The 24,996-nt window shown below is 39.9% G+C and overlaps 3 protein-coding genes across 3 annotated transcripts in view; all 3 read right to left on the reverse strand.

The window, feature by feature from the left end:
• The window catches only part of LOC135797359 (limbic system-associated membrane protein-like), a 66,354-nt gene extending 54,208 nt beyond the window's left edge, over positions 1–12,146 (reverse strand). The window contains exon 1 of the mRNA XM_065309662.1: positions 11,818–12,146. The gene's annotated coding sequence lies outside the window, so the exon portion shown is untranslated. The remainder of the gene's footprint in view (positions 1–11,817) is intronic.
• Positions 12,147–18,324: 6,178 nt separating this feature from the next.
• Positions 18,325–23,304, reverse strand: LOC135797524 (uncharacterized). Its single transcript, XM_065309926.1, has 4 exons — positions 22,857–23,304; positions 20,504–20,758; positions 20,068–20,160; positions 18,325–19,324 (listed from the first exon to the last, which is right to left on the reverse strand). Exons 1-4 carry the CDS (start codon positions 22,987–22,989, stop codon positions 18,981–18,983), a joined length of 825 nt encoding a protein of 274 aa, XP_065165998.1. The 5' UTR covers positions 22,990–23,304; the 3' UTR covers positions 18,325–18,980.
• Positions 23,305–23,338: 34 nt separating this feature from the next.
• LOC135797523 (uncharacterized) lies at positions 23,339–24,927 on the reverse strand. The gene is made up of 3 exons (XM_065309925.1): positions 24,584–24,927; positions 23,854–24,279; positions 23,339–23,737 (listed from the first exon to the last, which is right to left on the reverse strand). Exons 1-3 carry the CDS (start codon positions 24,660–24,662, stop codon positions 23,370–23,372), a joined length of 873 nt encoding a protein of 290 aa, XP_065165997.1. The 5' UTR covers positions 24,663–24,927; the 3' UTR covers positions 23,339–23,369.
• Positions 24,928–24,996: the final 69 nt, after the last annotated feature.

Genomic DNA, 24,996 nt, shown 5'->3' on the forward strand with positions numbered 1-24,996 from the left:
ATTTATTCAAACACATAATTTTTCTTGGGGTGCTTAAAACGCTTTGCGCTGATAAAAATTAAAATCTAAAAAAATTGTAAGCTTCAGCCGTGAATTATCGCTTTTATCGGGCGCGGGCAGAATATAAAAGTAGGTTATGTCTGGTCATGCGATGCGGCGCCTACAGATACGAGTATGTGGTCATTAGAGCCGCACAGACTCACCCCCGACGAAGAATATAATTAAACGCAAATTGCCGTTTTATGTCCGGCAATTCGGTTTGTTTTTTTTTTCTTGCTGGCAACCACCGGACGTTTAATTAGCATTAATTAAATTAATCAACACACGATTCCAAAAATTCCACAAACTAAAATCATCACGGTAATAAAACGTGTGCAATTTATGTTCGATGATAATAAAAGCACGGATTCGTTTAAATTTTGTAATGATTTATGCGCGCGCTTAAAAACCGAATTGTTTTCGAACCCTTTTTGATATTCTTTTCATTTTCCGCGTTTGATTGGATTCGATTCCGTATTTTTCATGTTTTGGAACTGTGTACGCCGTTGATTTATAGAAAATTTTAGCCTCTCGTGGCGGACATAAATAAAAATTACCCATCGGACGCACTCGAATAGTAAAACGAGGAAACAGGGAAGAAAAACAAGCGCTGTGAACAAACGTACAAACAGTTGATACTTTATAGCTCTATTACTAATAGTAGTCGTAATAGTTTAGACTGAATTCTACTTTACTATGAGTCGATTGTACTCTACGTTTTGCTTTCGAACTAAACCCATTTCTAGTTGTAGTTGTTTTACGCGTAAGAGCAAATCGAAACCGGATAAAAATTGTGCTTCAATTTGCCGTTCAGGTGGAAGCCTTGCAGCGGATGGAAATTCGATAAGTTTTGTTTCCACCGCGTTCGAGTTTTCAACTCGCGAAACGTCCGTTAATGGCAAACATTTTACGACTACCTCGACGCTCGTTATGCACACTATAACTAAATAACTAAACAACTAAATGAATGAATTTAATTTCGGGCGCATTCATGACTCGATGCGGTTTTATTTTTAGCATTTGTTTGCTGTTTTAGTCGTAAACTGCCGAAATTATCATAGGAGGCGAATGACTGTGGCCGAGCATTTGTTTGTCGCGGCACTCAAGGTGTTCGGACGTCGCAGCCACAACGTGAATTATTGCCACATCGAAGTCGGACAATTTCACGGCGTAATTCGGCTCGAAATTTTCCAATCCATAAATTGCATCACTACTAACTGACTCAGCACCAAAACCTAAACGATCTTCATCAGAGAAAGAAGCAGCAAACCATTGGCGAAATCACTTGACCAAATCATCAAAAAGAATACTACCTGGTCGACCTCAAAAGGGGAGCATTATACGAAACGAAACTACAAACATCGGATGAAACCGACTACACGGTGGTAACCAAATGGCTCGATGATAATAATAAGCAATACTACACCTACCAACTCAAAACACAAAAAGGACTCCGCATCGTAATTAAGGGAATCGACCACCTAGTGGACCCAGATGAAATCAAGCTATACTTAGAAAGCTTGAACTATAAAGTGAACTGGGTTCACAATATAATAAACAAATACAAGGTACCCCAACCTATGTTTAAAGTGCATCGAAGAACCGTACAAAAGGACAGGCCCTGTCCAATGTCAAAACTGCCAGGAATCACACGAGGCAAATGACTGCGTAGTAAAAATAAATTTTCAGTTTCGAGTGAATAAAAGCCAATTAAAAATGCAAATTGAATCAGCGATGTTATCAGTGGCGCGGTTTTGTAATCATAATCAAAATCATAATCATAATAAGCGTTTTCGGACGCGCGGCTCGCAGCCACAACGTGAATTATTGCCACATCGAAGTCGGACAATTTCACGGCGTAATTCGGCTCGAAATTTTCCAATCCATAAATTGCATCACACGCACCGAAAGTGCATAATTTTGTACGCTATTCAGTTGCCTATCACTGCGTGCGTGTATATTGGGTTGCCTAAAAATGTAACGCTGAGCGCTTCAGTCAGTTAGTTAGCGCATCCTGTGGCGATAAGAATAATGGAACATTGAGAGTTGCCGACGCGCCCATGCGAGTTGCGGAGCGAATTGAATGACGGACGAGATAATTCAATAAACGGACGGCGCGCGGATGTAACCCGGCCATGCCAAACAGGATGTTTGCCCAACGCGCGCGCACCCAGCGTTGCAATTCACGCTTTCGCTGCTTTTTCGACGCGTACGCAATTCAATGCTGAATAAAGCGGGTGACTCTGAATTCTGGATTCTAGAATCATTACTCTAAGTTTAAGTTGTCTAAGTTTCGATGCACATTCAACTCGAATTTCCTCATTTTCTCACTGAGACTCTCCTTATCTGGCTATTAAATGCCCTTCCTTTTCAGAGTACACGTCTCGCACAACTTAAACACCTTTTTCACGCGACTCAATTCAAAACTTTTCACTCTATCACGTGACAAACATCTGCCGAGCGGAAAATCGTCCTGTCGTGTCTCTGTGAAATAAAAAAGCAAACGCAACAGATTTTTATCCCATGGAGTGGCAGTGTCGTTCAAACATAACGCAGATGGAACATGAAATCAATTCGTTTTTTTTTTGTCGTGTGTCCTTTTATGGCCTGTTTCGTCCTGTCGTTTGTTTGCTGGTATGTTTGTTTTTTGGTACGGTGTGTTTACTGTTTGAACTATCACAGTACGCGCACGCGGAGAGAGTGAAAATAGAATCAAGTGGCAGTGGATGAACGCGAACTAATGACCTTGTTAATTTCGAGCGAATTGTCCAATTATCCTGCGAACGCAGACACAATGAACTCTTCCGCGCACGCACTTGCTGGCGCACGCACGCGTGTGACAATGACACGTGTGATTCGATTAGTGCGCGATGAGTGCCGTCTTCCATTGTTTGGAATTAATTGACTTTTCATTTGTCATTTGTTTTGCTGTTGGGTGTGTGTCATTTCACATGGGAGCACTTAAAGTCTGATAAGTTCATTACGAACTATTAGAATCAAAAATTTATTTTACGGAAAACTAAAAGCAATAGAGAGGGACAGATTAAAAATTTCAAATCTATGGAAAACTCTTTATTTGATAATAAAATAATTCATAAGTTATTTTCAGTTTTTGCGATATTTTGATTGCACATTAGAAAAAAAAGTTTTTTTAATTAAAAAATGTTTTGTGATTTTTTTATCACTAGGTCAATAACATTGAGTATTTTTATTCTGTAGTTCATTATGAGGTTGCTTTAATGTCGCCCCCTTTCTATAAACTGCGTTTTCCAAAAGTCTCGCACGTTGCCAAAGCGGCGCTTTCATTTTCCGCCAACAGGACTTTGATGACGCGAAATTTAATTAGCTCGAAAGCTCGGTGATGCCCGCCGTGCCCGCTGTGCCCGCCTATTAATCTCGGCGCGTTTGGCGAGCATTCATTAAATCGTGCTATTGATTAGAAACGCTGAAACGCGCCGCTTTTTACCCACGTCCATTAAATCAGCGTGCAGTAGACTCTCTAATGGTAAGCTCGTCAGAGTCAGATTCCGGCGTATCGGGCTGGTGTAAACCTGAATGTTTAGAAATTGCGGGGGTAAACGTGCTAGTGGTTGGGGATTTAGTAAAATTAAGTGACGTCAAACCAGAAAATTTATATAAATAGATGTTTAACATATTATATCAATAAAAAAGTATAATTTTGTTTTTTACCGCTCTAGAGCGTAAAAATTTATATTTTTCAATAGTTTAAAGTTGTCTAATATTAAAATGTTGTAAACTATGTGATGAACTTGTCATCTATTGATTGACAAAAGTAATTAATTCATGAGACGGCAGCGCAATGTAAACTAACAAACGTAGAGTAGTTTGCCACCGTTGTGCTTCATTAATAACACGTTGTCGCCACCCTGCTGCCGCCCCTCATTCAGACGCGCAACATTCACGACCTGTGCACCACTTGCACCGCTTTAAATTTAAAGTTTCACTTGCGATGCGGTGACACCTTCGCTCGTCGTCGACGGCAATGGCAAAGGGCCTTAAACTAATTGTCAAGTTCGCTCGACTGTTAAGTTTAAGGTGGCGAACGCGCACGAGCAACAACCGCATTATTCATTCGCCGAGTTCGGATCGTGTTTGTGACAGGCGCGCCTCTACCGAACAGCTACAGTTCCTCATAACGTGCATAAAACGTATGCAACACACGAAACAACGAATGAAATTATAACTTGCGGAACTATTTTGCGCGTTTTCGCACCGTGTACTTTGCATGGGCGTGGATGAGAACGAAAAAAAAATAGACCTCAACTTCAGCTTCAACTTGAAGTTGGAGAAAATGCAGGCGACAACTTTGAAACTCTTACTGACGGCGAAGAAAGAGGTGAGGCGAATGTAGAACACTGTTTTACATAATAATAATGCGCGTTCTGTTCAATAAAGGACAAGGGAATTACAGGCAGATAAAAAGTTTGCGAAAGTTTCACACTTTATTTTATAAAATAATGTATATTATTAGTAGAATACTATATTTTATCTAGGTTTGTAGACAATGCTATGTTTAGTAGGAAATGCAAGGCCACTTTAAGCTCTTACTCATTTTGTGCGTCCTAGAAGAGACTAATTGCAGGCTGAGTATTCTAATGTGTTCACGTATCCAGTAACGTCTAATCTGACGTATTATACTCCACACATCCGCGTCCTTATCCTGAACCTTGTTCAAAACCTGCTCGCTACTCATAGCGCACATAGTGCTGCTTCAATTTAGGTTACTTTAAACTTTCCAAGAGCTTTTCGCTCAGTTCCCAACCGTTGCATCCGTTTTCCGTTTTCCTTTTTCCGCTCACCTTACACGCCAACATCTAATGTTTCTAATTTGGTAATCTTAGAATTCTACATAACTGTCAATATAGCACATAACCAAACTTAACCTAACTTAACCTAAAATTTAGTTGTATCTATGCGTGTGGATTTATTTAATTCCGAAATTAAGCGCGCAAACACCTGGAAAACAATTACGAGGTACAATCCAGAAGGTTTAATTGAAAACAAATATTGATTGCTTGCGAAAACTAATCAACCTCGCCGTTCAACAAAACAACTGACAATCAAACGGAATTGAAAGCAAAATAAACATTGCGCTTAAACAGTTTCGGCTGCTTTCGTAATTGTTTCGAAAGCATAACAAACTTTATGAATCATGAGTGAGGTTAGAGAAAAAGTTGCTTAAGTTAACTTATAAAGTCAATTAAACAACTTTTTCGGGGAGAAAGTTGTAAAGTTTTTACATAATATCGTCTAATATCGATACTTTGGTCGTGTAATGGCCGCTAAGAGACTCTGAAGATACTAAAAGAAGTGATATCAAAAATACTCCGACGGGACACGCTTTGCATAACGGTTTATAGGTGGGAAAGTGTCCTTTTTAGTCCTGGGAACGATTTAGAAGTTTAATCTTTCTAATGTCATCGTAAATCTCCGAAAGAAAAACGTGAATAATGTTTAGTATTGAATTATGTGTCTGATGTTTCACCAATTAAAATTTAATGCCTTTTCAAGGTGATATTGCGTTAATTTTGTAAGGCTTTCTAAATTAATGAATTATTTTGGCATTTTGTAGGCCATTAAATGAAAATTTGCCTCAATTTCAAATCGCATCAACACCAACTAAACAATCGACAATGCTATTCATATTGCTTGTTGCGCACTAGCAATCCGCTTTGGTGAACGCGTCGTGCTCATTCATTATTACCTATCGTGCGTTACCACCACCCTCTTGAACGCGTTCGCACCTGAAAGTACCCTCACCCGGTTTATAATTAACTCGCGACGGTAATAATTCGACGAGGGCGCGAGTAAATTTTCTTCGTTACCACCTCGCATTAATGTCATCACTTTACCGTTAATACCAACATGGCCGACATTGTACACTATATAATTTCATAACATAAACGTATAAAGTTATATCAAGTTGCGGACGTACAAACACTATGTTCTTTATAGTAAGGGTGAGAATGTTGGTTATGTTGGTCTCCCTAAGGTTGTATTGCTAGCTTAGTAATAGTAAAATCCGAATGGCTGATCACAGTCGCTTTTATTGCGCCACTATTAGCTGCAGAATGTTGCGACATTAACCCTTTTATAACCGAAGCTATTGTCGCCATATTGTGCGGGGATGAAAGAAGTGCAATAAGGGGGCGAACAATGGACACAACATTCCAATGAGACCAGCGTGGCGGTGTTAAAACAATCAAAACGAGCAAAACCATCAGAATACATGCGGTAACACTCTGGATTAATTAATTTATTGCCTAAAGATTAAAATTTTATGATTTTAATTTATATTTTTCAAAATAACTTAATAAAATTTTATGATTTTTTTTTTCAAGATTTTAAAGCACTTGTTGCAAAATTGGTGTAGTAGAGTAATATAATAATGGAAAAGTTGTGCGGTGTGTAATTTATGTGGGAAATTGTTCAAGCACGAAACAAAAAGTGTCGTCTTGCGTCTCGAGTGCGCCGTCCTTTTCATTCGAAACAAAACCCGGCGAGTTTTTCAACGCTGGCTCGTTATGTTGTTACGTTAATAAGTGCGAGCGCGGTTGAAATTTGCGAATTACTTCAAAAATGATTTAACTTTTCCTCTCTTTTTGGGCGCTTACACATCTTACATGGAATTATAAAGAAATTAATAAGTCGCAGGACAAAACCTGATTATAATACGAAGACAAAGCGGAACTTTACAAAACAAAGTTGAGGTGTGAAAATTATAAAATTCAATTGAGGTAGATCTGCGTGATTTGCGGCTTTTGAGTGGGAGGAGAAGAGTCGTAAACCGTTTTATTGAATTCGGATTTTACGACAAGGACGAGCTAACACTGAGCGATTAAGTTAAATGCTGGGAATTAAACGTATTGGGACGCTCCCCAGAGACTTTTCAAAATAGTATTATCCTTGATCCTTTATACTATATCCTATTTTCAATCCAAGGATTTGATCCTCGACCTTATGCGCCGTTTTCAAGAGCAGATATTCCTACCTACCAAATGCATGCATATGACGTCCAACGTTTATTATGTGCGAGAAAGCCGAAAAGCCGAAAACATGCAAAGAAGTGGCATGGGAGGGTCCTTTGAGCGGGGGCCGCGGGTCATAACTGGGACGTTTGACGTCCGGCGATCCCTTTCGGGCCGTAAGCTGGATAAAGTGTATATACGGTCGTGAGCACGTAAATAGGGTGAAACTTGTACGCCAGGACAATCGAAGCAAGATGGTGAATAGAGGCCCATTGACGTTTAAACACAAGAGCACCTGCTGCTTGTCCTCGGCCAGCCACTCTGCATGCTTTTGTTACATTCTAGACACGCATCCTTGCCCATCCGGAGGATACTTAAGGTCCTCTCGAGCCTCGTTGGCGTAATAAATTTATTCATGTTGATTTTTACTTGTTTCTAAGCACTTTACTCCGCTTAAACCCTGTTTATTTTTGTTATTGTTGTGGTGATAATCAAATTAATGATTCATGCTGTTTAGTGTGATGGTAGTGGTGTGGTTATGTAGACAAAGGACAATGTGTGTACTAGCAATCTATTATGACAACCCGAAGGACAAACTGGCTTTTCTAATCGCGATACAATGCCGTGCGCAAACACGATCCTCGCCGCTAACAATGTGCTCGTCCTGCGACAAACATTGGACAAACAAGCCGCGCGGTCTGCCCGAGCAAACATGTAAGCGCTCATCAACTGCGCACCAGAATATTACCGAACGCTTCCTGGCTTTCCGGCAGGAGGCTTTATTTTGACACTTCAATCGGTCTCATCAATATTGACTTCTAATTTCGTACACAAATAACATCCAAGTTTATTTGCACAATTATTATATTTTCCAAGGAGCGGTAAACCATTTCCTCAATAAATTTCGCGTTGAAATAAATCCACTTATAGTTGTATACCAAGTTGGCAATACGTTTAGCAACCAGCAAAACAAACTTAAATACTTTGCCTCCACTTAAATCCGTCGCCGTAACGAGAATCTCGCGCGCTCGTTCTTTTGTCCTTTGCGCGCATTTTTCTACCATTTGTGCCTGTGCCGGGTGGGTGTGTTTGTGTGGAAGCAATAAAAAGTCAATTTTGTCGCTTCGGAAAACTCGCAGCAACTCAGATTTTGAAGCTGGGCGCCTGAAGAACACTTGGAGCACTCGTTGCGACTCTCGGCGAAAGTCTAAAAGTGCGTAGCGCGGCTAAATCGATTCTGATTGGGACCTCAAGTTGGCGGGCGATCTTTACAATCCTTCCGCAAAGCGCACCGTGCGGCAAAAGAAGAAAAAGGAAAAAAAAAAGCAAGCAGTTAAAGTGACTGAAAGGTGAAAAAAAACTTGAAAAAAATTAAAAAGACCAACAAAAAGAAATAAAATTTTATTTTTTAGTTAAAAATAGTATATTAAGTACCAAGTGGCTAAACGGACTTTAGTCACATGAATATTACCACGTTTAGGTTTTTGTTTTAGGTTTTGACGTAAGCTCTACCCCGTGACTAAAATCCGTTACTAATTTATTTTAGTCCCGACCAAGATTATGTGTGCTTTAAATATCATATGGTGTCTTTAAAACCCGTGGAAAAACTGGCACTATAAAGGTGTAAAAAGAAAAATTATGTTTTTCCGTTCTTGAGCGGTAATTTAAGTTTTTGTTTGTTTTGAAAATAATTTTTGTTTTTGTATTTCACAACGTAATGCATTACATCTAAGTTACAAATTCACATCCCCTATATTATTTCCTATCCAAGAGGGTTGGTTTTGAACGTTGCGTGTTTCATACTACGTCGTTGTCGTTTACATTTCATTTACATTTACGTGTTTGTCATCGCTCCGCATGTATGCGTATAAATATATAACCATGCAGAGTGTTCAAAGCTTTTGAGCTTTCATACGTTCAATGCGTTCGCGTTCACCTATATCGAAACATAATGAACTTGTAGTACTTGCGTCAAGTACAGCAAACCACACGAGATACGCTCGCAGCCGCTGTATATATTGCTTAAGGAATGTTTGTCTTCTAAGGGGCTGAAGGAGAAATGGAAAGCGATTGCAATTAGAATTAATAAGATATGACCGCCCGCTTTTCGGCTTTTCACTCTAATGGGATTTCTGGGGTGGAGGCGCCGGGCTAATAGGCGATATTTGTATTCGCATCGCTTCGACTGTGGAATTTTACTTCGAAACGTGCCTCGATGCCATTCGGTTTAATATTTTAGTGCCTGTTGCAACTTGCACAAGCCACCAGCAAGTTGTTTTGCGTTCCGGTGGCTTTCCTATCATCCCCTCCGCCGCCTCCACGCCGATTCATCTTAATTGCATCGAATTATTGCGTTTACGACTCGAGCGCTCACTGTAATTCCAGCAATTATTCAATATTACCGAGCACGTTTGCGCATTGAAAACTTTCACATTCGTGTACGACGCTAGCGCGCATTTGTGAACAAAACCAGTCGAAATTATGTAAATTAATATTCCATTCTTGCATTAATAGTTGTCGTTTGTATGCGTGTTGGCGAAATTACTAGCAAAGGTGTTGTTGCGTTTTGGAAACGGTTTGAAATCGCTAGCATTAGCATCGGTTTCGGGCGCGTTCGGATCCATTTATCATGCTCTAAACTCGCCTCTCGCTTGCAGGCAACGTCCTGCTTCATGACTACACTTAGGAAATTCAAATTATGCGAAAGGTGGAGCTCGGCGCGTTTGGGAGTCGGCTGAAAACGACGATTCCTCGCGCCCCGAATGAGAGTGCTTCTTACTAAAGGACTTTAAGCTACGTTCCAAGGATTTGAATAGTAGTGGGGCGGTTTTCACATTCCACAAGCGTACCAATTTGCTTACAATTTACCGATTCAATCTTTAACTTTCAATCAACTGATTTGACTTGATTTCGTTAAATATTATTTTTTGTAATTTTTTGTTTTTAGATGTTGGATGTGGGTTCTTATCGTGATTTGTCCTCCAGCGAAGGGCAGAAGGCAGGCCTCGTCCGTCTCGCGGCTATATATCACGATGGCTGTAAATATTTAATGCTCCACACAGGCCTGCAACCCTAGCGCGGCCGCAGAAAAACCCTACAGCCGGATCCGACGATAAGGGATTGAAAAGCGTTTTGTTCTCCGCCGTCCTGTTTTATCTCGGCAAACAAATCGCCCAAAGACTCGACTCTCTACAAACACAATTCTTGTTTTTTGTTTTGTTATAGGTTATGTGGGTGCTGTGTTTCAACTATTTGTCTACCGGACAAAAACCATTCTAATGCTACTAATTTATATGTATATTGCGTTGCATGCGAAATTGAAATTATTATTTTTTATTTTTTGGGGAATTTTAAGCCGAAAAAACGCTGCCGCTGTGTAAATACGAGTTATTTGTTGGTCGGTCTGAATGGCGGTATTTTTTCCTGACGCTTACAGGAAATATCTACATTATTCATGCGCGTTTTATCCTCGTTACCTAAATATTTATAAAAGCAACGTCGTCCCAAAAAACGCCACACTGCGCGAATCGAAATTCAATCCAATCTTTCGAAGGCGTTTTGCAAAGATAATAAATTTTTAAATTCTCGTCCACTCACACTCCACTGTCAACGCCGAGGATTTCCTTTTTAGCGCAGCGCAAGCACAAATCGAATTTTCTGATTATTTATTTCTGCAGGATGTCATTGGCATTGTCATTTAGTAATATACGCGAGTTGCAAGCTGAGTCACAAACGACTACCATGATGTAAAAAAATAAAGAAAATTTCCTCCTCAGGATAAACAGAAGAAGAAAAAAACGTGTCGAACGCAGACGGAATACGCCATTGTTGGTTATTTCCTGCCCGCGCAACTTGCGTATTTGTTCTTTCATAAATCAAACAAAACGAAGGAAAAAAGCGTCGAAACGCAAGCAAAAAAAACTGAACACGCTGCGGAGGTCTTTCCACCCTCTGCTCGTCATTTTCCGCATTTTATATATGTGGGAAACGCGACAGCCGTGGCCGACATTAAAACTTTAACTTTCTTACATGTGACAAATTATCTTGTGCGGGGTAGCAGCGAAAAGGGAGCCGAGAACACCAAGGCCGCAGGGCTTAAAAAACTGCCTTCCAACCTCACCCCTAACTCATGCTTCTCATGTTTTAAGATTGCATCTTTCTAGGAAATACTTCTAGAAGACAAAAGAAAAAATGGAAACTTCTTATCATCGTATGACATTATTCATCATTTTTCTACAACGTCATAAGAACAAAATTATATTTACATACATATTTCTATGTTCGCTTTGTATACCGCAAGTCAAATTGCGTATTCCACTATAATATCACAACATATATTGTAGTTGTAGTTGAATATTTTATGCATTCATATTCAGCAAGTGCAATTTTGAGCAAATCCTGCAATTGAATGCAGCTCAAAACCTCAATGAAACCGCCGCCGACCAAAAGTGGAATCGCAGAAACGAGGAATTTCCACCAAACCACTCGTTACATTCGTAGTTTGCAGTCGCTATCCGGTGGTAAAAAGAGCCGAAAACTTTTGCTCATTTTATTAGGGCGAATCCCAGAATCCCACAAGAGCGCCCAGCCCCAACAGCAGAAAGTTTTCCAATAAAATTCTTCGCGTCGTATCGAGAGAGCAGCACCGCACGCACACGTGCCGCTCCCCCGCCGCCTCGCAAAACTATTCTCGCCGAAAAGTAAAGCGGCGGCTAGTTTTCGATTTACAAGTTAAATTCGTTTACAAAATTTGTAAAATTTTATTACGACATAAACGCAAAATCTTTACCTGTCTTAAAATCAACTCTCCACACAGCTACACACCACAAACCAATGCACAAATCACTATTTATTTATGCACTTTATTTTCTATTTATTATTAATAATAATCCACAAAATGTCACTCTCAGTCAATGTTTTTAAAATAATTTTTTACATATTTTAACATATTTATATAGTTTATTCACTTTAATGTGTGAAAATTTGTATTTGGACACGAACTAATTTTTGAGGTTGTACAGCGTAAGTTTTTGGCACACGCACTGAGTTTGCGTTGCGCTCGTGATATTCGTGATCGTATGCCGGAGGCAGGCGCAGCGGGCGACTGCTATCTCGGGGCCGGATCCGCCGCGATGTGCTGCTCTTCGGCGGCGGCGTTCCAGTTCGACGGCGGAGGCGGTGGCGGCGGCGCTTGCGCGACCTACGCCTAGAACGCGCACACCGCCACACGCTACAGCGCATATATGCGTGTGTCCCATCCTGCCGCAAGCCGGAAGTTAGTATCCAAGGACAAATCAAAAATGTTTATCTTAAAAAAAACTATGCAACCAAATGTACAAAACATTTACATGTAACGTAAATAGTGTTGCATATATTTTATTTTTGTATAAAATGCAGATTAAATTTTCAACTCATCCCTCTCCGATAAGGGTTGTTGGCTTTAACGCGTGATAATTAACACACGTTTGTATCATAGACACTCGAATTATGAATTTATCCGCAAAACTCACGCTCAACACCTTTCCCACCGCAAATACACCCTTGTCTACCTCTACCTGCACTCACATCTTCATCCCTTAACTCACATCCGCGTTTCTATCCACGTCCTTATCCATATCCTTATCCTCACCGCTGCTTCTGTCCGACCAGACACACAAGCTGTGTGTTTCGATGTACTCGAGTTTTAACATCATCCCTTTCCGACTTTCAGGTGTTGCTATCAAGGGTAAACATGCCGCATGGGTGTATGGGGGTGTTATTGGCACGGGATATCAGCAACGCCGCGCGTTCAAGCTTTCAAGCACGTATCTTATTAGCAAATATTTGGCTTTCGGACGAGGGGCCGGTTTTAAATAATCAAACGCCAGGATGGCGGCGTTGGTGGCGGCGTCAAACCCTCATAATTCCGGATGCTATCGAGCGAAACGCGTCGTTTTTCCGACAAATATTTACTCGACTGATAACGCTGCACTGCTGCCAAGTGCTTTGATAAAAAATAAACTCAGCTCAACTAATGAAAGTGTTCATTATAAATAATTACTTACTTTGTGATTTTAAAGGTATGCAAGCAAATATACATATAAAATGTGTTGTGGGTTGTCTATACTGGTTTGTATACACAATAAGTTTCAGACGCGTACGTTTCGTATGCTAGCTTTATTAATTTCCAAATATGGAGCTTTTGGAATAAAACCGGCGCGCACGAGCGCACACCCTCTCACCCTCAGTATGTATGAAAGGCAAAACCGGGGTGCGAACACGTGTTACGCGCATTACATGAACGTACGCGACGTACGTGTTCGTGCAGTGAACTTTTTCGCCTTCATTCTACATAGCGCACATTCAGAAAGAGAGCCCGGTCGACTTTCGACGCGTTTTCTAGCCGCGCGCACATCGGCAGCGGCACATGAAAGCGAATATTATATTTACGAAGAGTAAACTTTGTACTAACAAGTAGCAAGTAACAAGTATGTGTGTGTACAAACAACAAAAAGGTGAATGTTGAGTTTGAGTTGGAGTTCACTGCAGACAGGTGGATGTGAATGGTATATTCGAACACTGCGCGCTGAAAACTGAAAAGGATCGAGACTGCGAATTTTCGCACACGGCACGCATTAGATTTAATAGCATCAAAACAAAAGCGGGTCGTGCGTGTAAATCACGAGGCATAATTCTTTTGTCAGCAGGTTTTTCAATACAAAGTTAAATCTTTGTTTTATTCCACAAAAAAAAAGTATTATTATCATTTCATTTTGATAAAAAATTAGAAAAACAACAAAATATTATTTTTATTTTAACTGGAATCAAAGAAAATTAGTTTTGTTATAAAATTTCTACAAAACATATTGTTTGGCTTTATGTAATAAAATAAATTCATAAAACTCGTTTCCAGAAGCACAATTCCTGCTCACGTTTCTGCGAATGTTATTGCTGTGTGCTTTAATTAACACTTTTAATTAACGTCGACTATTTCAAGGTTGTATACACCTACATTCTGCAAAATAACAATAAAAATATTACGCTTTATTAATATTAATAATATTTTCTTTTGAAAAAATATCTTTAAAGAATAATATTATAAAATATTATCCCGTAGGGTGGCAAATATCTAAGGGGTGCGTGTTGTTATGTGTGGGTGTAATGATAATAAGCGATTCGGCTGACGCTGCGCGCCTGTTTATGACACATGTTTCTGACATGTCTATTGGCATGTCTCTATGCGCGTGAGATGGCGAAGGCGCCGGGGGTGCGACGCGCTACCCGATCAATCAATCTTCGCCCGGAAAGCTACCGCTTGCAATATTTGCTGTGCGACATGTCATGCCGTGCATCGTAAACACACGACGGATTGTGTGTGACAAACATGTTTTGCTATTTTCTTTAAGAATGTTTACAACAATTACGGCTCCATTACTTCATGGGTCAGAAGTTAATAAATTTTTATTTAGGTTGCCTGGGTATAATTATAGTATAATTTTGTGTAAATTGACACTCGTTTTAAAGTTCACTTTCTCGTAATAAAGTCGCGCTGAGGTGAAAATTTGGCAGAGAGGGATGAAAAAAAAACAAAAAAAAGTCGAAAATCGTCGAGAAACACGAGAAAATGATTAAACGCGATGGCTTTTTAAAAACCTTGAGAGGCAGATAAGATATGGCCGGCTAGGGTGGCAACTTTGAAAGCTTGAGAATTTTTTTCTTACTTCGTTTTTAGGGGGTGCGTTGAGGCGTCGAAAATGGCGGCAGGGTGAGACAAAACGAGTGAAAAGCGCAGCGTATTTGCGTGCTAATGATATTAAGATGCTAACTGCCTTCTCGGAAGGGAAACGTGCTGAACGGTAACAGGAAGCGGGCGCGCTGAAAAAAAAAACGCAAAGTTGCAAAGTCGATCAACAAGCCTAAGAACAGAAAGCAGAAGCAGAAAAAATGAAATGAAGAGTAGAAGTCAAAAACGAGCCGACAAGCAAATTAGTACCGTCAAGTAAAATTCTGTGCTGAGTTGATTACATGATTAAAATGTTTAATTCTCAGTACATTAATATATACACTCTTCATTCATGAAAGTAACAAATAAACTTGATAAAATTAAATTAATTAAATTTAAATTTTAAATCGTGAGAAATATTTACGATTTGTAATTCACCTGATTGTCGTAGTGATCCTGAGCGAGCAACCGAAATAAAACCAAACCTGCACACCCGACAAGGGGATGTAAACGTCCGATTGTTTTGGGTCCATCTCGTTGTGCGCGTCCGAATGTTGTCCGTGGGTTTTTCGCGCAGTTACATAACACGAATTTAATTAACCTCGGCTTAAACCTACAACTCCAACCTTTTGCGCCAAGCACAAGCATACAGGATGTTTAAAAACTAATATAACCTCAATTAAAGCGTCGAAATTTATTTGCCAGCGCAGAATGTAAGTTGTATTAGTTTTTTTTCAGCTGCAATTGCTTTAAAGAACCCGCACGGGACGCGCACGAACGAGAAAACAACCAAATGAAATAATAGAATAACAAAATGGCGCTGGAAAACGGCAAAAATGTCGTCGGGGCGCTTGTAAAACGATTCGCGTCGACGTCGTCGCTGGCGAGCAAAACTTTTGCCGCATATCGCATAAAATAGGTGACGTTTTGCATAAAAGTGTACACGTGTACGTTTTACAACGTGTAGCCTAGGATCCGAGCAGCGATGGAACAATGCGAGTACTCGGGGGGCGGCTCACGTAGATTAATTTTATTTACTCAGTTGCAACACCGCACACAACAACAACACAAAATGTACCATTCAGTCAAATATGTTAAACACATTTTCACATTAACCACAGTAATTTTTTTTTTCGACAAAAAAAATCAAAAATTAATTTTAACATTAAAAAGATTATGTGGAGGCGCCGGGAAAATTTATATTTTTATATTTTTTTCTGAAATCAACTATTTTTTAATTATTTAGATGTTTTGGCATTTTATTTTCCGTTTGACATTTTATAGCTGTTTTTATTACGATGTCTGTATGTATCCACGTTACTTTTTACTAGTCTACTGCTTAGGTTTACGTTGACGCTTCGTGATTTAATTTCCATGCATGCACAATAAAAATGTAAAAGTTGTGACTTGCCCGACATCTCTGACAACCCCTACAACCACCCCTACAGTACGCTAGCACCCCGTCGTGTAGCGACATGTTGCGTCCAAAGCTTGTTCGTACGTTTGCTTACTTCATTCGGTGTCATCCCGGAGTTGTTGCGATTTGAATCCCTTGCTCCGAGTCTCATTTCCGAGCCTGCGACATTATTTGTTTTCGTTTGCAATGTTCGCTCGTTTTATTTATTTTCTATTTTATTTTTAACTAAAGTTCTTTGTACAATTCAGCAAATATCAACAATATGTGGAGGCGCCGCGTAAATTTACCAAAAATATTTACTGATATTTTATGGATGTCCTTGTGGTAAGTTGGAATTAATCAGTGATTTACAATAGTTATCCATGTGATTTTCGTCCTGATTCCAAGTGATTCAATGCGAATCTTTCCGAATGGTTTTTCGCTTTTTATAGTTCTCGACGCTAGGCCGCAGGAAACGAATCTGGAAACGAATGAATAATAAATTTCACGTTACGGGCTTTTTTGGCTCTCGAATCACCCGCACTAAACAACGAACGCTGATACTCGCGTGTACGCAAATTTACTGATACTTTCTTCAGCGGAATACTAACCTAACCTATTTCTATGCAGTCTGTAATACTTTTTATGTCCTCGGTGGCTTTAAATAGGTTTCGACGCGAGTTGAATGTGCGCGAAGTTTTTCAGCGAGGTGTCTTCACTTATTGAGTAAACTCGCGAGACGCCAGCTCACAAAAAGAAATAACACCTCGGTGCGACGTCTCCGAGAATGTGGTGAAGAGTATACGCGGAGAAAAGAGTTTTGTTATTTCGAAAGTTTGCGATGCGGGCGTGATTTTATTCGATTTTATTCGACTACCGCAAGAAATTCGGGTGTAACCCAAAGCGCAACGAAAAACATCATTCGAGATAAATGTATAGGAATATATGTAGATCTAAATATAAAAAAAGGAAACTGAAATTTGAAGTATTTCTGCAATATGTGCCGAGGAAAATATATTTTCGTGCTTTTCTGGATGAAATTCATAAATAAATTTCTACCTGAGTGTGATAATCATTAATATTTTATGATAATAACGTGCAAATGTTTGTATTCAAATGTTTATTAAGTTTGTTCACAGCGAGCGCACGCAGCAACGAATTAATTAGCACATAAATTATCACATGCAATCGTGAAGCGCGCCGGAATTAATTTCAACGATACGAGCTTTATTCTGATGCATTGTGCAATGACACATGCACCCCATTCAAATTTTAATCATCAACACCCATTTTTGTTTTTATTTTATTAAAAAACGAATCAAATGGCATTCCACTCTCAATGCGGAAATCAATGGAAGAATTTATTACTCTACACTGGAGCTTTCAAGAGTCGAGTTTGTTTGTATCGGCGTTTTATTGCGTTGAATTTCACATTTTTCAAACTTTCTACAGCGTCGATTTGCTACCGCTTGTAATATCGTCCGTTACGCTGGAAAAAACCGCTCCGATCAGGATCGTATTGCTAAGTTTAAACGTGTACGTGTTGTGCGTGTGTGCAATTAACGAACTGGTTACTAATTGCAGTAATAATAATTGCAGCCCGAGCGTTTTCATTACGTCTGTGCACCATTCGAACATCCGTTCATTTCCGGTTATGTATACAGCTTCCGGTATCAGTAAATCTATAATCCTTTTTTGCTTTGAAAGCTTTTAATCGATAAATGTGTAGAGGTTATTTTTATAGAAATTTTTGCTTTGTTTTCGATTTTTATTTGCCGTCAACCATAAATTTACTGCAGTTGCATAATTTTGCTAACAAGCGCGGTGCCACGGAGTCAATTACATGGCACACCGCAGCTTTGTATGCGTTCCACATCCTCTCCGCAGACTCGCGGTGAAGGCGCCGGGCAAGCCAGCATTCACCGCGTTTAAGCTCTATGTTAGCCCGGCGCCTTCACCATATTAACTATTATAGTAAACAATACTGCATTAACATTAAATTATAATATCAACTGGAAGCAATTTTGTTTATCTTTTAGTGAAAGTGAAGGTTATGTTTGAGCTGATGCGAACGTTTTCGCTGTTTTGACTCGAAAAGATCGATAGTTTGATCGCGTGCGAGTGCGGCTTTCACTCGCTAATGAATTTCTCGATAAATCACAATCAGCGATAACGCAACGCATTGGTAAAGTGTCGGCGTGTGTATAGGCATGTCGAAACGTCGTAACGTCAGCGTCTCGCGCCTAAATCGTAGCTGGCATTTTGCTGTGAAAGCTCCCCGGCTGTAATTGTGCGGCGAACGTTGCGTCGGCATTAATCACACTCGACTTACTTGCGATTGACGTGACGAAACATTAGCAAAACATAAAAAAAAGCAACAAAAATTTAAAATAAGAACACTACATGGAATTTAATGCAGGAGTAGAACCTTTTTTTTGCGTGTACATTTAGATCTGTATATTGAGGATTGATTACGTTCTGAGCAAACAAAGCGACATTCATAACTGATTCAACAAAAATAAATTTTTCCCCGAACGCACTGTTTTCCATCCATTTTGGTGCGTTTGCTGCGTTCGGGATCTAGATGGGTTTGTGTGTTTGCGTGAAACTAATCAATCATACGAGGCCCGCGCGGCCTCCACAATGAGCGCGATTTTTTGCCCGTTTTTGACGGCTCGAAACCCGCGACGCGCGGTTTATAACAGATTGCTTCGCAATTCGCGGGATTAAATATAAATAAATGAAATGCTCCAAAAAGCAATTCGATTTTTTTACTTAGAGCCTAATCCCGCAATGATTGCAATCAAATACATCATACAGTGTCCATGACATTGACCTCTAAATCAAATTTATTTTATGTTTGTTTTTTCGTTTCAATGACTTCATCATATATATCTATATCCGTAACGGTTTGAGCAGTTGTAGAAGATGGAATTGGTAAGATGGGGTCGTTTGGTTCGATGACTTCTTGCGGGGAGATTGTGTCGCCGGGTTTGACCAGAGCAAAGCCTGCGGCACCCATTCGCATGCAGTCGAAGTGCAGCACGAAGATAGGCGCATGTTGCACGCGGGTTTCGAAATCCAAGCACATCTGCAGGTTCTGTCCGAGCGTGTGGAGATCAAACAGACGCGCGCAGAATTCCACCGATGGTAGATACGGTACTCCAAAAGGCAAACAAAAAGGTGGTGGATTTTTTGCTGTTTAATAAAAAATATTTATGTTTTAATATAAAAATATTAATTTTAGATTTTTAAGTTTTAAATTATTTTTAGTCCTTTCTTTTGGCCGGAAATAGAATAATTCTATTACAAATTTGCTTTGGTCCCCACCATCGCTATTTACACCCCCTATATCTATAGATAATTCATTATGAGGAAACCGATCCGAGAGAGATCTCCAAGGAGGACGAATTAGTTCGCTGAATAACAAGCCCGGGCACTTAATGTCTCAATCGAATTTCTCCTCTAGTTCCAGCCTCCCCTCAACCTATCCTCTCGCAACGCACGCGACAGGACAATGGCAACGCTCGGCCCGTCTCAGTTTCCGAGGTTTGTTTGCGGGCCGGGCTTTTGTCGACTTAGTTAGTATAATTTATAACGCACTTACTAATCTTATTTTCAGTTAAACTCGAAACTCTAGCAAACTCACAAAATGTTGCAAGTGTTACCCCTACAACCCTTGTAACATAAGCGAGCATTACAAATGTTAGCAAGTTAGTTTCCAACTAGCAAAACAAACTGATGTGTTCAAACATGTATATTAAAACAATAACAAAACTATCGGTAACAAAAATATCGAATATTTGTTTGGAATACCAGCAGATTTTATTGATTTGCTGATTCTGAAAACATTATTTTATGCAAGCGCATGTGCGGTCGTAAAGTTGTATGTTGGGTTATTGAGTGAAAACTATGCGAAAACTTGACGAGTTTATACGAACCTGATACGGCGTTGGTGTACACCGGATTGTTGTTCATAAACATGTTCATTATCAGCGAGAACTCGTTTGGATCGTACGTAAAGTTCATACAACCTGCGAACAGCAAACAAAATACTCACACAAGTTGACACGAGTAAACAATATACAATGCACAACGCATTCGACGCTTTGATATCACTCAAAGTGGAAAATTTTCAATTTTAACCGCTGCGCGAGTTTATCGAACGCAAGCGCTTTTATCGATACGAAAACCCTATGAGCAGACCAACAATAGAATAATGAAATGAAAATGAACTCTTTATCGGCTAGATTACTTTATAACACATACAGGATAATTTGTAAAATGTTAGAGTTTAGTAATTTATTGTGAAATTTTTTGCGTTACTGGATTATCCTGTATGTAGTGTGAAAATCGTAAATATTGTGTTTTGGTTACCCTCGCGGTTAAAGTTGAACTGTTGAATGTTGATGCCGGTGCAGCATCCGCACGTCAACGCCTGACAGGAGCATCCGTTGCTCCGGTTGCGAAAATCCAAGCGTCGACGCCCGGCACCTCCACCATCGCCTTTGACTGTCGCGTTTGGTTCCGGTTGAGCATCCAGCGGCCGCCCGTCGTTCAGATCGTAATAAACATTTAAATTGTTTGTTTCCGGTTGTAAATCCACATGCGATACAGTTGCTATATTATCAGCTATAAAAAAATACATAGATTAATTGATTCCTTGTTTTTATTGGTATCGATTTTATTGATTAGAAGAAAAAAAATGTAAAAAGTTTTTGTTTTGTGTTTCAAAGCGCACAAAGTGACAAAATAATGGATGCGCAGGGTTGATTCGGCGTAAGACAAGACGATTTGTCTTCGTAACGGCGGCAAACCTCGATGGTGAACGAACGCTTAGAATTCTGCTTCATTTCGGGAATGTTTTACGCCGCCGACCGCTTCGTTTACATTCCTCACTTTTCTCTGCGTTTTCTTTGGTTTTGCTTTGTTTGCGTTTGTCTCACAAAGCTCGCAGCTTTACTAAAAGCTTTATAGTACTAAACTATACATATTCCCTACTAATTTTACAGAAAAAAACTTTTATTATATGATATTATTTGCTGCACAATTTTATTATGCACACGAATTATTTGTTTCCGTTGATATTATGCAGGTGCTTGACAATGGCGCATGCGATAAGAATATAGTGACGTGCATTTCAGAGGAAAATCAGGTTTTCGTTGAAATGCAGCGAGCGCACCCGGGCATTCTCGTATCTCCGACGCATCCTTTGCGGATGTGACAATAAATGCATTCGCTATAACTCCCTAACTTCGAGGACGTGTCACCGCCGCCATCGATGATGCGACGCCACAAAATCGAGCTTTATGTGCATCACTCACGCATTAAATTTTATTGACGTTATTTTATATCCATATTTTGCGATGAAATCAGACGTATAACAACTTTTGACATATATTAGACACAATTCCTTTTATTTTCAAGATACGGCACCCACGTAAATATTAATTTTTGTTTGTCGTAAATATCAAAGATATTTTTATTTCTCTTTGGCACTTTCGTATATGATGAGTGACATAATCAGATATTTGTTTGCTCGTTCGAGAGACAAACGAGACACAAACGCGCTGAAAATATAACGTATAATAATGACCGGTTGTCATCGTTAGGTTTAGCCGGCAGTTATAACTGCTGGACACTTTCGTCCTTTAATAAATAAACTTGGAGCATGTTTTTTTCTTCTGCAAGTTTTCGCTACTAACTTCTTTGCTTTCGCGTTCTGTGTTTTACACGTACACTTAAGATTCTCATAACAACCAGCAAAAAAAAGTTGTAAAAAAACAAGTGAGTGTTTATGTGCGAGTGTGAACGAAAACATATGAAAAAGTTAGTTTCAAAAACGTGCGCGCAAAGAAGAACCAAGAAGGACTACGAATTACCACTGAGCGCAATATGGATGGCATCGATTTGCGGATTTGTTTTGTTTTGTTTGGTTGCGTTTGGTTTCGTTATTTTATTTATAAGTTTCCTTTTTTTCTGCTTTGCGGTTCGGACGTGGACCGGTTTGCTAGGTTTTTCCTGCGCTTTGATGAATCGCATTTCCTTTGCGAGTGTTTTTCTTGCTTAATTAAACAACAATATGTTGCGGCCGCCAGCGTGCTGGAGAAAAAGCAAATAACCGGCAATGAAAGTGCGATTACAGCAAAACACAATTCTATAAGAACCACTAATGCTCAATTGCACAAATTGCACAAGTGTACAAAAACGATTTAATTTTATTTTGTTTTTATTCTTTTATATACAGAAAACTGTAATGTTACGCAAACTCTGTTATAAAACTTAACTGAAAACTAATTTAAAAAATAAGATGTACTTTAAAAGATATTAAAAGTTTTATTAACCAAAGCTCCACCTACTTACGCATGCGTGTTACTTATAGTAGGCGGAGCTCCCATTATTTAATTACTAATATCTCGCAAACGGCTTATCCAATTTTCAATGTTTTTGCTTTAAGCTACTAATTATATATTCTGGGTTTAAATTTAGCATCAATATTTCATTCAGCATCAATTTAATAATAAATTATTGGCAAGCATAAATTATGCACCATAAGTAATTATTTCTCATTAAAAATACAGCCAGTCAATTAGTATAAATGTACATTTTCACCACTTTTTAGCTGCATTAGGCAAAAGTTTCATGCATTATTTATCGCTTGGTTAATTGATGGCGATTAATTACGATTTGTAGAAACAGTGCGTGGCGTGAGTGTGTGTTGTGTACTCACCCAGCGCCACCACGACCAGCTGCATGCAAACACTCGATAAAATATGTAAACCCCTCATTTGTTTGCGACAAAGCCACCGCTGCCGCAAACCGACTTCGCGATTAATGTAGCGCCCTTTTGCGGCGCGACGCATTCGCTGATTGATCGCGCGCAACGCGAACGGAAGATCAAACGCGCACGCAAAACCGACACCGACGCGCGATGAGAGAATTAATAGCCGATCGAGACCGGCGACAAAGAGAAATTAACGGATGAGAAAACTTTAAGCGGTGAACTCTTTTTATTATACAAGTTGAGTTGCGTTAGTCGCACTTCGAGCACGGAAAGCAACTGACCGAGAAATTCAGGTGACATCGGACAACGAACCAACAAAGCCGGTTTGTGTCAACTTGGTAACGTTTTTTTTTCTTCTTCTTTTATACACTGCAGGTCAAGTAAATTTGCATATGCAAACTATACTGAATTTAAATTAAAAACGTACATTTTAAGTGTTTTTAGTGTAAATTTAATAAATTAAACATCGTTTTTATCAAAGGAAATTTTAACGAAACCATTCGGAAGTTTTTCGACTGTGTACTTGTCGCTTTTTAGTGGTTCGCTTCGTACATTCTCGTCGTAGTCTTCGATGTCATCGTCGTCGTCATCACCGCCCCCGACTGGCAGTCCTCCGCCTTCTTCTGGCCCTATTACTGCAACGCCGCTCGCGCCGAGACGAACGCAGTCGAAGGACCATTCAACAAGAGAAAATTCCGCCCAACTTGCCTCTGCATCGATGCACATGTGAATATTACGTTTGGCGAAATAAATATTAGAAAATTCCACGCAGAATTCAATGAAACGGAATCTCGGTACTCGAATACACATCGGATCCGGATTTTTACCTGCGAAAATATCCAATAAACGCTATTTTAAAGTTGTATGCAACTCAATTTACAAACAAAATTCTATGCTTTGTGAAATAAGTTGCCAATAATATTTAAACATATACTTTACTAACCGGAAATTGTGTTCTTATACAGGACACGTTCATTCATCGACATGGAGGCGGTGACGGCGGTTTCATCGGCATCGTAGGTAAGATTCATGCATGCCTTCTGTTTGAAGCGTTCGAGAATCATGCCGGAGCAACAACCGCAATGACCGTTAGCGCATTGGCACGGCAGGCGTATGCCTTGCAATAGGGGGCGGCGAGTGGTGGTCGGAATAACGGCCGCAACCGGAGTTGAAGGAACAACGGCCGCAATGGGCGCTTGAATGGCCGGGACGTTTCCGTCCCCTAAGGTCACTTCAGACGCCGGTGCGCCCACAGCCGCCACCGCTACGTTGCCGATTGCGGTGCCGTTTTTATTCGCCAGGATTATTGCTGGTTTCGGGGCCAGGGACACGCCGGGGGCGACAATTGTCGAGTTTATCTTAACCAGAGCTGCAAACAGTAAGAGAAACGAGAATAAATTTGTTATGTTGAAGAACTTTGTCTTTTTTCTTTTTTTCTTTAAAAATAAGTCAAGAAAAGTTATTTTTGTGTGTTCCCATTTGATGTTTACACGTGTCTGGTGTCACATTGTAAAATTTACATTTATATCACCCGCCCCCAAGAAAAAAAGATAAAAGCTTTTCCGTCTTTTTGAAAAACACAACAACAAAAAAGACCGTTTAACATTTTAACTCCTCTTAAAATGTCACTTTTCGGCAAGCCCGGATGTCATTTGTGTCGGTATAATGCTCACCGTTTGTCGCCTTTGACTCCTCCGATGTCGCCGCCGTCAGAAGCAAGACGCAGATCGCGAAATTGGAGAACAGATGCATCGCCGGTTCGCGTTTCGCTACTTTTGCATTTAAATAAGGCTTTGTCTGTACTGTTTCGCCCAATGCTGGGGGCGGCTGTCACCCACCTCCTCCCTTCAGCCACTTATTGTTTATTAGCTTGCGCGTCGAAGCAGCAAGCGCGTTCCAACAAGTTATTCGATGAATTTAATCAACACTATTACGATACAAAGGCGGCAGCGAGAATGGCGATGCTCTCGGCGGCGCTAATGAACGCTGAATGCGCGTCTCGTGCACTCAAAGACGAAGAAGCTGCTCAAGTGAAGCGGAGATGTACATCCAAGGTGACATCTTTAATTTACTGTGCTCGATTTCA

Source organism: Atheta coriaria, unplaced genomic scaffold (assembly GCF_025399875.1).
Source record: "Atheta coriaria isolate IRGN ID8LTWV9N9 unplaced genomic scaffold, Caltech_Dcor_3.1 hic_scaffold_8_pilon, whole genome shotgun sequence".
Classification (NCBI taxonomy): Eukaryota; Metazoa; Arthropoda; class Insecta; order Coleoptera; family Staphylinidae; genus Dalotia; species Dalotia coriaria.

Excerpts from the sequence above, each read along its gene's own strand:
- LOC135797523 (XM_065309925.1), bottom strand. The coding sequence starts at position 24,662 with ATGCATCTGTTCTCCAATTTCGCGATCTGCGTCTTGCTTCTGACGGCG. Across the intron at positions 24,280-24,583 it reads GGAGTCAAAGGCGACAAACG|CTCTGGTTAAGATAAACTCG; the intron begins GTGAGCATTATA and ends TACTGTTTGCAG. Across the intron at positions 23,738-23,853 it reads GTATAAGAACACAATTTCCG|GTAAAAATCCGGATCCGATG; the intron begins GTTAGTAAAGTA and ends ATATTTTCGCAG.
- LOC135797524 (XM_065309926.1), bottom strand. The coding sequence starts at position 22,989 with ATGCGTCGCGCCGCAAAAGGGCGCTACATTAATCGCGAAGTCGGTTTG. Across the intron at positions 20,759-22,856 it reads GCTGGTCGTGGTGGCGCTGG|CTGATAATATAGCAACTGTA; the intron begins GTGAGTACACAA and ends ATTTTTTTATAG. Across the intron at positions 20,161-20,503 it reads GTTCAACTTTAACCGCGAGG|GTTGTATGAACTTTACGTAC; the intron begins GTAACCAAAACA and ends TGCTGTTCGCAG.